This window comes from Daucus carota, chromosome 2, assembly GCF_001625215.2.
Source record: "Daucus carota subsp. sativus chromosome 2, DH1 v3.0, whole genome shotgun sequence".
Lineage (NCBI taxonomy): Eukaryota > Viridiplantae > Streptophyta > Magnoliopsida > Apiales > Apiaceae > Daucus > Daucus carota.
Window position 1 is genome coordinate 39,855,298 of NC_030382.2, and position 12,555 is coordinate 39,867,852.

The following is a 12,555-nucleotide window of genomic DNA, read 5'->3' on the forward strand; positions in this document are numbered from 1 at the left end:
ACCCTCCAGACCTTCCCAAGGCTACTTGAAACCACCTATATTTATGATAGTTTTATGGCATAAGGAGAATGTACGACACAATAGTGACTCATAACCACTCCTGTGCTCCGGCTCACTCTAGCAGATCGTGAAAACGTAGGCACATGCTACATTAAAACTAGCATACTATTTGAGTCCGGCAGTCGGTAGTCCAGACCGCAGTCATAAGTGCCGCCAATTCACTTGCGGCACATCTTATCTCCACACACCTTACCAACTTCATATTTTTTTTGTGAATTGCAAACTTATACAGCATTCTTTATGATCTTTAAGAATATAAATATTGCAGTCTATTGGACATAATTTAAGAAAAAGGACTCTGAAATTGCTAGCTACTTTTAAAAATGGCAAATATTGCAGCAGGCATTAACACAGTGACTATTCTTGAGCACCACCGTGTGTCACCACCACTTGATCCTTCCATGACCGTAAAGCTCTTACCCCTCACTTTTTTTGACATGATGTGGCTAACCTTGCCCCCCTTTAGCCTTGTTTACTTCTATGATTTCCCATGTTCTACATCTCACTTATTGGAAACGCTTGTTCCGCCTCTTAAGAAATCACTTACCCTGGCTCTTAAATACTATTTTCCTTTGTGTGGTAATCTTATAATCCCCACAACTCTTACCAGTAATACCACCCCTGCAATACGCTACTCAAAACATGACTCAGTTTCACTAACAATAGCTGAATTCAGTGGTGCTACTTCCCAAGGATTCGAGCATCTCTCTGGGAATCATCCTCGGGATGTTGATGAGTTGTTTGCACTTGTTCCTCAACTTCCACGAGGTGATACTGAGTCAGTTGAAGATGACAGCGTTTTGGTATCTCCCGTTTTATCTATTCAGGTAACCCTGTTTCCGGACCATGGATTCAGCATCGGATTTACAAACTCCCATGTTGCTGCTGATGGAAAATCTTTGTCCAATTTTATCAGGACATGGGCTTCTATTAACGCTAAGCACCTGATCGGTGTATGTAATTATGAAATTTTAGATACTCTGCCCTTTTATGATAGAAATGTGATTAAAGATCCCAAGGGAATAGCTTCAAATTTCTTCAAGGTGCAACATGAGAATTCTGGAGCCATTTCTTATGCAGCACCAAATAATAAAGACTGGGTTCAATCCACGTTTGTGATGAATATAGCGCAGATACAAGCAGAGGCGGATCTTAGAAGGGGCAAGAGGGGGCAACTGACCCCCCTTAAATTTTTATTTTTTTAATATTATACATATTTTTAGGTTGTAAAATTGAAATTGACCCCCCTTAATTTTTTTGTGACCCCTTTTAATTTTTTTTTTTAAAAAAATTGACCCCCCTTAACTTTATAGTCAGATCCGCCACTGGATACAAGGACTCAAGAACTTGGTGATGGACAAAATCCCACATGTGTCAACTTTTATGGTAGCATGTGCCTATTTGTGGACTTGCATGGCCAAGACACGGGAAGCTTTAGGCCATGAAACTGAAGTGGAGCAGCATTTGCTTTTTGGCATGGATGCCAGGGCTCGTTTGGATCCGCCAATACCTGCAAATTATTTTGGGAATGTGGTTTTGGTCTGTTGGAATACCCTAAAAACCAGGCAATTGGTAGGTGAGGACGGGTTCTGTAATGCAGTTCAAGAAATGAAAAAGTTCCTGGATGAAAAGATTAACAGTGACGAGGGAGTTCTCAAAGGTTTAGAGACGTATTTTGATGATATTGAAGCTGCAAAATGGCAGACAACACTCGCGGTTGCCGGATCACCAAAATTTGACTGTTATACTACAGATTTTGGTTGGGGAAAACCCAAAAAGTACGAATATGTATTTAGGACTTATGCTTGTGGACTCAGCGGATCCAGGGATTCAAAGGGAGGTCTGGAAATTGGATTATGCTTATCAAAAACTGAGATGAACACTTTCTCTACCATCTTCATTCAAGGATTAATCAACTAATCCATAGCTTGTTTATATTTCTACCATTTTATAATTATGTAATGAATAAGATCTCAATGCCCTACTAACGAGGTATTGCTCAATATCTTTAATGTTAATTCAATATTTATGTGCTCGTCTGTTGTTTATAATTTTGTTCCCTTTCTATGTTTGTGTCATTGCAGGGTGTGTCGTAAACAAATTAACCTGATAACTCCATAAATTCAAGCTTCTTGTTTGTGTTTTCATATCAAGAAGAACGCAGTGATCAGTACATGAATATTTAAAACCATAATATAACAGCTAGTTTTCACTACATAGATCTTAACCAATGAGCTAGCATTGAGAAGTTGAAACATTTGTTCGATCAGCTTTGCAATTCCTAAAATAAAAGCGATGTGAGATTTTAATTTGGTTACCTCAGCAGATATCAGTTGTTCTCTGTATATGTCTTCCATCAGAAGAAGCTGTTGAAGTATTGAAGAACACAATTGGCTTATGACTGGTGTTGAGTACAGATTTAAATAATATTTTAAATTTCTTATAATTATAATATTTTTTAATTTGATTACATTATCATCTTTTTAATATACTTATATCAACTGTTGTTTTTTTTTTGAAATGAGAATGAATCTCAACAAATATGATTCGGCGATTCATCGTGATAATTCTTTTATTCAGAGAAGCTTATCATTTAACCATCGGACATGCAAGATGACCGGGAAAATTTAGATAATAAAACTTTAATATCCAAAAAGAAAAACCTGTCTTTTTCCAAGTATCCTGAAAATATAAACAAATGAAACAGGGAGAATATAAGTCCATATATATAACTGATTATATATATGTATATTATTAAAATATAAGGGATAATATATCCAATAAATAATAATTATTAAAATCATGTATTGTTGTTTTAATAAGGGATAATATATATTCTTTTTTTAATATAAAGCTTTATATATATATATATATTGAAATTTGATCCTATTTTAAATTTAATTTTTTTCTAAAAAATCATTCTCAAATACATGTTATGATATGAATTTATTTCAAAATGATATATATTATTTTAGCTGTATTCCATCTATTGAATCCTTGAAGGTCTCTAATTTGCATCTGCTCTGCAATTAACTATATTTTTATGTATTTTGTTGCAGCTTGAATTATGATGTTGAATCTATCCTAAACATGACATCCCTCTCCACTTAACCTATGTTTGTTTTTGAGATTATTCATCTCTAGTTCTTTTTATCAGCTTATACTCAGATTCTAGTTGTCTCTGTTAAAGGTGTGCGCTAGCTTGTCGCCCCACAGAGTATATTATTTCCGTAAGTTAATTATGGAATAACATGGTGCTTGTAGGCTTGAGAATTTAAGGACACCAAAATACAGGTTGTAGGTGCTAAGCTATTCAAATTTTTTGAGTTTATATAGTTGAATCGCAACCCTTTCTTCTTTAGGGTTTGCAGTAGTTCCGCAGTCAACTATGCTTTACGTTAATTTTATTTGTATGCACAACACTCTTATATATATGCCAATTTTAATTAATAGTTCTCATACTTTAAATTATATTCCCTCCGTCTCAATTTATAGGTCCATTTTGGGAAAAAAACTTTGTCCCAAAATACTTGTCCCTCTCTTCTTGCAATACAAATTTATCTCTATATTAATAATGATTTTTTTGAAACTCAACATTATTCTCATTTCTCAATGCAAAAAATCCCTATATTTATTGTGATTTTTTTGAAACTCAACTCTTTTCTCCCTTATCAATGTACAAATTAATGATACATGAGATAAAATTCTATCTAACCAACTATTTTCTTAATATGCGTGTTTATTCCAAAATGGACCTATAAATTGAGACGGAGGGAGTATTAAGCACGTATCTCCCAGATCATTACTGTTCCTAAACAATCCACCTCTTTACTAATTAGCACCACCTTTTTTTTTTTTTGACGAAATTAGCACTACTTGATGAAAGGCGAGAAAGTCACTGAGCCATGTCATTAAGCATTTGGTAAAAGTTTCAATCAAAATTTTTTTAATCAGAAATTGTGAGTGTAAGCTGCTTGACTATGTTTATATACAACTGCTGTTTGTGTTACGTATATTCTGTTAACTCCCTGACTATCTTTGGATTGTTATTTGAGTTGCAGTCTGTGACATGGCAATCATAATTCTTGTGAGAAAGGAGACTGTACGAGACGACAGTAACATGGTCACTAGACGAACCTGCCAGACCTTTCAGTGGTGAAAGCTACTTGAAACCACCTGTTACCTGTTATATTTATGACAAACTGTTCTGGATTCGTCCCTATCTTAAACGACTGGATATTTTGGAAGAATTCGACACGGATGGACTGGATTGAGATGAGGTGAGAATGAAATGAAAAATTATAAATAAGTTTTATGGAGAAAGGAGAATGTACGAGACAATAGTTACTAAATATGGGCGAGTCTTAATTTTTTATGATGATGATTTAAGGGAAAATGACGAAGAAGTGGGATTATACATTGGTTTCAAAATATGCTGGTTAGATTTCCAGTTCATATAGTTTGGAATGGAGTGATTGAGAAACAAAAATTATAGACATATTCTCTGTTAGAATACAAACTTAATTTGATTCTCTCTCAATTCAATCTATCCAAGTGATCGCAAAGCAAAAGCATTGGCTAATAGCCACTTCACTTGCCACACATCTTATCTCCACACACCTAACCACCTTCATAATTTATTTTCAATTGCAAATTTACACAGTATTCTTTAAGATCTTTAAGTATATAAATATTGCAGTCTTCATTGGACATAATTTAAGAAAAAGAATTCTGAAATTACTAGCTACATTGAAAAATGGCTAATATTGCAGCAGGCATTAACATGGTGACTGTTCTTGAGCACCACCGTGTGTCACCACCACTTGATCCTTCTGTCACGGTAAAGCTCTTACCCCTCACTTTTTTTGACATGATGTGGCTAACCTTGCCCCCTCTTAGCCGTGTGTACTTCTATGATTTCCCATGTTCTACATCTCAGTTTAGGGAAATGCTTGTTCCGCCTCTTGAGAGATCACTATCCCTGGCTCTTAAATACTATTTTCCTTTGTGTGGTAATCTCATAATTCCCACAAATCTTACCAGTAATATCACCCCTGCAATACGCTACTCAAATGATGACTCGGTTTAACTAACTATGGCTGAGTTCAGTGGTGATACTTCCCAAGGATTTGAGCATCTCTCTGGGAATCATCCTCGGGATGTTGATGAGTTGTTTGCACTTGTTCCTCAACTTCCACGAGGTGATACTGAGACAGTTGAAGATGACAGCGTTCTGGTATCTCCCGTTTTATCTATTCAGGTGACCCTGTTTCCAGACCATGGATTCAGCATCGGATTTACAAACTCCCATGTTGTTGCTGATGGAAAATCTTTGTTCAATTTTATCAGGACATGGGCTTCTATTAATGCTGAGCAGCTGATCGGTGAATGTAATTATGAAATTTTAGATACTCTCCCCTTCTATGATAGGAATGTGATTAAAGATCCCAAGGGAATAGCTTCAATTTTCTTCAAGGCGCAACATGAGAATTCTGGAGCCAGTTTTTCTGCAGCACCATCTAAAGACCGGGTTCAAGCCACGTTTGTGATGAATGTAGCGCAGATCCAAGGACTCAAGAACTTGGTGATGGACAAAATCCCACATGTGTCAACTTTTATGGTAGCATGTTCCTATGTGTGGAATTGCATGGCCAAGACACGCGAAGCTTTAGGGCATGGAACTGAAGTTGAGCAGTGTTTGGTTTATGGCATGGACGTCAGGGCTCGTCTGGATCCCCCAATACCTGCAAATTATTTTGGGAATGCGGTTTTGGGCTGTTGGAATACCCTGAAAACCAGGCAATTGGTAGGTGAGGACGGGTTCTGTAATGCAGTTGAAGAAATGAACAGGGTCCTGGATGAAAAGATTAACAATAACGAGGGAGTTCTGAAAGGTTTAGAGACGTATTTTGATGATATTGGAGCTGCAAAAGGGAAGGAAGTAATCCGGGTTGTTGGATCGCACAAATTCGACTATTATACTACAGATTTTGGTTGGGGAAAATCTAAAAAGTATGAACATCTTAACCGCATTTGTTTAATTAGAGATTTAAAGGGAGATCTGGGGATCGGAATTTGCTTATCAAAAAATGAGATAGATTCATTTACTACTACCTTTATCCAGGGATTAATCAACTAATTCACTGCTGCTTTTTTCTTTTAGCATTTTATATATGTAATGAACAAGATCTCAATGCCTACTCTGAACGGACAAATATGTAATGAATAAGATCCCAATGCCCTACTAACGGGATATTGCTCAGTACGTCTGATGTTAATTCAATATTTTATGTGCTTGTTTGTTGTTTATAGTTTTGTTCCCTTTCTATGTTTGTGTCATTGCAGGGTGTAGTAAACAATCATGTTGTTAACTCCATATATGCAAGAAGAACACAGTGATCAGTACACGATAACCATAATGTAACAGTTTTCACAACATAGATCTTAACCAATGAGCATTCGAGAAGTTGAAATATTTGTTCAGCTTTGCAATTCCTAAATGTGATTTGTCACTAGCCACGTGCACGTCCAATTTATCCAATCAATTTTAATCAACCCCGTTGATGCTCATGCTCTTAAACAGACATGTTCCGAGCCAGAGGTGTCTTCAGGGGAGTCTCCCACTTATTTGCCTAGGGCCTCCATCCATACCAAGGCCTCCAATATATATACATACATGTAATATTAATATTTATAATTATTAGTTATTAATTATATTCAATAAAATTATTAAAATAATATCTATTCTTCTCCCCTATACACCCATTTAGGAATATGGACAGTCCTTTAACTTTAGGCCCATGTAATAGAATAAAAAATAGATAAAAGCCCAATAAATTATAATGTCTTTCAATATTTTAAATCACTTTAAATCTTTAATATATCAGGTAGAAAACCTAATACTCTCAATTCAGCATAATAACTTCTTAGCTTTAACTTGAACTAATTTTTTTTTTTTTGAAAGCAACTTAAACTGTTTTTATGCTTTGTTTCTTAGTTAAGAATTATTTTTCCTGCAAATTTTTCATATGATTTTAGTTCATCAAATTTTAGATTTTGGTTCAAAAATACTAGGGCCTCCGAAATCCCTGGTCCGAGCTACAGTACTTTACTACTTTTGAAGAATTTATCCCAGATCCAAGGACTCAGAAACTTGGTTTTAGCACAATTGCACAAATACCAAATGTGTCAACATATCTGGACTTGCATGGCGAAGGCACGCCCGCAGCAGGAAAAGAATGTGGAAAATGAAGTAATAGAACATTTTCACTCATTGGAATCAGGGATTTAAAGGAAGAACCGGAAAGAGGAGCAGGGCCGGCTTTACCTTAAAGCAAACTAAGCAGTTGCTTAGGGCCCCCAAACAAAAAAGGGCCCCAAAAAATTTAAAATCCCTTTATATATATATGCATACACAAATATTAATATTTGTTTCATTAAAAAATTTTATTGAAAACAAAATTTTATCAAACAATTTTATTTCTTTAATGTATTTAATTAATAATAAAAAATGACTTATTATTTAAAAATTAGAATAAATAAATAATTTATCATTTAATTGAAAGATTTTTGAAATATAAATTATTTTATCATGTTTCTATAAATAATATTTATCATATTTATATAAATATTGTTCAAAAAATTAAAATATATATCACGAATAATTGTGATGAAAATATTATTCCATTTATTAATATATTTCATGGACAAAATGTGTAGAATCAAATATAAAAAATAATAGTAATACATGTAAAAGAAGTCTAAAGACAAGTATGTGTCATAAATAATTTTGCTAGTTAAATGTAATATCAAGTTTATTAAAGTAAATGTTAATTATCAATATTAAAGTTACTAAGACCTTTTTTTCTTTGCCTATATAAATGATAAAATATTAAGAACAAAAAATTACTTTTTCAGTTTGTCTTTTCAGCTTTCATTGTGTGTGCATCCGTTCATAACTCTTCCACGGCCGCTCTATAAGATACTAAACTAAAAAAAATTATATATATATATGTATGAGCCTCATTTTTAGGTTTTGCTTAGGGCCCCAAATTTGATTGAGCCGGCCCTGAAGAGGAGATGGATGTTTTTACTACAATGTTTATCCAACATTGATCAACTAAAGCCCTGCTTGAGTTTATCAATCTTGAGCATATTTATATGGGATTATCCTCTTCTTATATTTTAATCTTCATCATATTTTATTCTCAGATTTGCCTCTTCTGATATAATTATAGTTGCTGTGGCAATTACATTACATGCAGATGCGTATGTTTGGCACTTCTAAAGGGTTATTAATGCTTCAATCTGAGTCTGAATTCTACACAAGTTCACATAAAATAAATTTTGAAGAAAAATCCTATGGAATGAGATGAGTTGAAGAACGTTTAAAAAATATATGAAAATTAAGATGTCAATTTCGAAAGTGTAAAAATGTTAAGAAGATTTAATTAATAAATAACAAAATGAAAAAGAACAAAAATTTTGCACCATGTGCATAATTTTTTTTCAAATTTTATTATATTATTTTCAAATTTATTCCCGACAAATAAACACAACATAACTTATAAAATAGGTCACACTTCCTCAAAAAAATCTCATATATTCGTAGATATTTTCTATTTTTGATGATATATTCCAAAAAAAATATTTGAAAGATATAATTTAGAATAAAAAATTAAATTTCAAAAAAATTATTCATAAAATGTTGATTATTATCTTAATAAATAGTAGTAGTACATCATAACAAACTAAAATACTCGTATAATTTTACTTTTGTGTAATTCTGTCATCGATCAATGGCGACGAGACGAACCCTACCTCTCCTCCGCCACCTCACCTCCTCCCCCTCCCGTTTCCACCCGACCCGATCCGTCACCTACATGCCCCGTCCCGGCGACGGCGCCTCCCGCACCGTCACCCTAATCCCCGGCGACGGCATCGGCCCTCTCGTCACCGACGCCGTCGAGCAAGTCTTCGCCGCGATGCACGCTCCCGTCGCCTTCGAAAAATACGACTGCCACGGCGACATGAAAGCGGTCCCACAAGAAGTGATGGATTCGATCAAGAGGAATAAAGTGTGCCTCAAAGGCGGATTGATGACGCCGATGGGCGGAGGCATCAGCTCGCTCAATTTGCATCTCCGAAAGGAGCTTGATTTGTATGCGTCGCTCGTGAATTGCCAGAACTTCCCTGGATTGCCTACGCGCCACGAGAATGTCGATATTGTTGTCATCAGGGAGAATACGGAGGGCGAGTATGCTGGACTTGAGCACGAGGTTGTTCCCGGTGTCGTCGAGAGTCTTAAGGTATAATGTCATTCCCTGTCTTCACCAATTATAATATTATCTCGTGTGTCGAAAATTATGACATATTTTAGTTTTATTATGTTTTTACACGAAATTAGGTTCTAATAGCTTTGTATTATATCATATTTTTGTTTTAGTATGTTGTTTATGCGAAATTAGGTTTTAATTGGTTTTGTATTGTTTGGTGACTGCTGAGTTATTTTGTCTTTATATTGAACTTGTGTGTTTTGACTTTTGAGTGACACGTTAAAGTTAAAATGTGGTTATTTTGTTGAAAATGGGACTTCAATATCCTTTCGTCTTTAATCTGGTGTGAACTTTGTGTTCATAGTTGAATATGAATATGTTGATCAGTTTATGAAAACTTGAATCGAATGTTTTTTCTTGGGGTATCTGACATTTTTTGTTGTTTTGCCTCTGCTTTATGCTTGCTTGGACTTTGATGTACTTCCATCTTTAATTGATTAACAACTTTGTATTAATAGTTTAAATTGAATATGTTGATCATTTGATGAGAAATTGACTTGAACTTGCTCTGTCTTGGTAGACACCATTGTGTGTTTCTACTTCGCTTTACACTTTCTTAGTTACTTTTAATTTACGTTGTGGTTTCTTCGATTTGTTTTAGGATTTTCAGGAGGACTCATTAAAACAGTGGAAATGATTAGGATTTTCAAATTGCTAATTAAGTATGGTGATTGTTCTTGTGGAAAAAAATTGTGATTTTCAAATTGCTAATGCAGTAGGTATTAGCATGGTGATTGTTCTTGTTTTTCTATTCAGCTGGCTTTGTTCCAGATTAAGAATTTAGCATCATTTAACATAATTAAAATAAATAAAGGGTAGATTTGTACATTCTCAGTGTATAGACAAGTGCTTTTGTTTATCTTTATCTTTGTACATTCTCAGTGTATAGACAAGTGCTTTTGTTTATCTTTATGTTTGATAGACACTTTAGATTATTGTTAACATAGGTACTCTAGTTGACCATGTATCACATAAAAGTTATTACTAAAATCGAAAACATGCCATCAGATTTTTTGTCTAGGATTGGCCATTCACGGGATTTGGTATTTTTTTTTCCTATCTTTATTAACTCTTCTTGCTGTATTCTCCTTAATTCAAGATATATGCTCTCTATTCTTGCTTTCTTTTCTTCAATGTGTGGCATGTTCTCCCATTCTTCAAACTGTTACTCGAAAGACAATTGCGATATGATATATAAATTTCCCTAAGAGCATGAAAGTATGCTGCAGTTCTAATTGTCCCCATATGCTTAGGTAATAACAAAGTTCTGTTCAGAACGTATCGCAAAATATGCTTTTGAGTATGCTCACCTCAACAACCGAAAGATGGTGACAGCAGTGCACAAAGCCAACATTATGAAACTTGCAGATGGCCTTTTCTTAGAATCTTGCCGGGAGGTTGCCAGCAAGTATCCAAGTATCAAATACAATGAAATCATAGTGGACAACTGCTGCATGCAACTTGTATCAAAACCCGAACAATTTGATGTTATGGTATGTAATATCAACATTTATCAGTTACTCACCCTATTGATTTTGCGTAATGTTATCACAGGGTAAAGGTGGTTGATGTATATTTTGTAGGTCACCCCTAATTTGTATGGAAATCTAGTGGCAAATACAGCTGCTGGTATCGCAGGGGGTACTGGTGTCATGCCAGGAGGTATCCACAATACTAGCTCTGTCTCATGTTTCATTTAATACTTTAGGAGACTCATGTCTCATGTATCCATATTAGAGAGTTGGCAAATCTGAAACAGGGGTTAAAGCTCTTTTGGCTTTTTAACAAAAAAATATATTATGTTCTTGAAAGGCCCAGCTCATTATATTAAAATCTCTACTCGAATTAACACCTGAATATGTGTAGTTACTGTTGATAAGGTTATGAAGCAAGCAGATATCTTAACACTCTTTTACCTATACTCAAGTTACTTGAAAACTATTGACTGAGACTGTTGACTTGTGACAACTTCTTATATAGGTAATGTGGGGTCCGATTATGCCATTTTTGAACAAGGTGCTTCAGCAGGAAACGTGGGAAAAATTGAGTGGGTAGAGCAAAAGAAAGCAAATCCTGTAGCTTTGCTCCTCTCCTCAGCCATGATGTTGAGACATTTGCGGTTCCCACTTTTTGCTGATCGGTTGGAGACTGCAGTAGAGCGTGTAATTTTACAGGGCAAATACAGGACGAAAGATCTAGGAGGAAACAGCACCACACAACAAATTGTTGATGCTGTTATTGCAAACATCGACTGAAATTTGACACGCCTGCTGATTTTTTAAGTACATGTTGCCTCTATTTTTCAACATATATATATTAGAACAGTCAACAGTTTTGCGGGGCAACATCTTGGTTGTATCGAATCATTGAGGTTTAAATAAGCGTTGGCTAGGTTGAATAAGCCAAGACAAATTCGAATGCTGGGGGAATTTTAGCATTACATCTCGTGTCACAGATGAGAATGTCACACTTGTTATTATTGAGTTACATTTTGGTACATAAAAATTATTATTCCCTTGTAAATGTGGAAAAGGTGCCGAATACCAAAGTTATGGTTTGTTTTGCACCTTGAAATTTCATCTGCGCCTGTTAATCTTGAGTACTGGCTGAACCATTACTCTCCCCCCGTCCTAACCATTTTTATATATTTTTTTTCTACGCATTTTAAAATCACACACGTCCACTTTACACTTTAGACACAACTATTTGTCCCTATGACAAAAAAAAAAAACAATATGTCCCGCAAGAATACTGATTTTGTTAATAAGTATATTTGTTCCCGTGTATACACTCATTATATGACATCCTGCTATCCTAGTATGGGACGGGTGTATAATCCAAACATATGCTATATATATCCCCAAAATGTGCCCTCTTCTCTTGAGGCTCTCTCTACCTCGTTCTCGGTCTCAAACACCAAACAGGGCGGTCTCTAATGCAAGTCTGTGCTCTGTAGCTGTTCTGAAAATTTTGCCAACTTCCAAACAAACCCGAATTTCACTAATAGAAGATAAGTGGGCAAAAAAAAAAAAATGTGAACAACCTAAACTTGATTAGTATTTGAGACTTTTGTAGCACAATGATGGCAGATTCCCATGATCTAATTCACATCTATTTCAGTCTCAATTTGTGAGCTGCATTATATTATCAAGAGTATCAG

The 12,555-nt window shown here is 35.0% G+C and overlaps 4 protein-coding genes across 4 annotated transcripts; all 4 read left to right on the forward strand.

The window, feature by feature from the left end:
• The first annotated feature begins 364 nt into the window (after positions 1-364).
• LOC108207547 (phenolic glucoside malonyltransferase 1-like) lies at positions 365-2,062 on the forward strand. The gene is made up of 2 exons (XM_064086890.1): positions 365-1,255; positions 1,374-2,062. The coding sequence occupies exons 1-2, from the start codon at positions 384-386 to the stop codon at positions 1,978-1,980; spliced, it is 1,479 nt and encodes a 492-aa protein (XP_063942960.1). The 5' UTR covers positions 365-383; the 3' UTR covers positions 1,981-2,062.
• A 2,485-nt stretch (positions 2,063-4,547) lies between these two features.
• On the forward strand, positions 4,548-6,340 carry LOC108208383 (phenolic glucoside malonyltransferase 1-like). Its single transcript, XM_017378914.2, has one exon. It carries the CDS (start codon positions 5,156-5,158, stop codon positions 6,197-6,199), a length of 1,044 nt encoding a protein of 347 aa, XP_017234403.1. The 5' UTR covers positions 4,548-5,155; the 3' UTR covers positions 6,200-6,340.
• LOC108207548 (malonyl-coenzyme A:anthocyanin 3-O-glucoside-6''-O-malonyltransferase-like) lies at positions 4,817-5,149 on the forward strand. The gene has a single exon (XM_017377985.1). It carries the CDS (start codon positions 4,817-4,819, stop codon positions 5,147-5,149), a length of 333 nt encoding a protein of 110 aa, XP_017233474.1.
• A 2,467-nt stretch (positions 6,341-8,807) lies between the features above and the next one.
• On the forward strand, positions 8,808-11,994 carry LOC108205887 (isocitrate dehydrogenase [NAD] regulatory subunit 1, mitochondrial). The gene is made up of 4 exons (XM_017376007.2): positions 8,808-9,368; positions 10,649-10,888; positions 10,979-11,057; positions 11,376-11,994. Exons 1-4 carry the CDS (start codon positions 8,859-8,861, stop codon positions 11,648-11,650), a joined length of 1,104 nt encoding a protein of 367 aa, XP_017231496.1. The 5' UTR covers positions 8,808-8,858; the 3' UTR covers positions 11,651-11,994.
• The last annotated feature ends 561 nt before the right edge of the window (positions 11,995-12,555 follow it).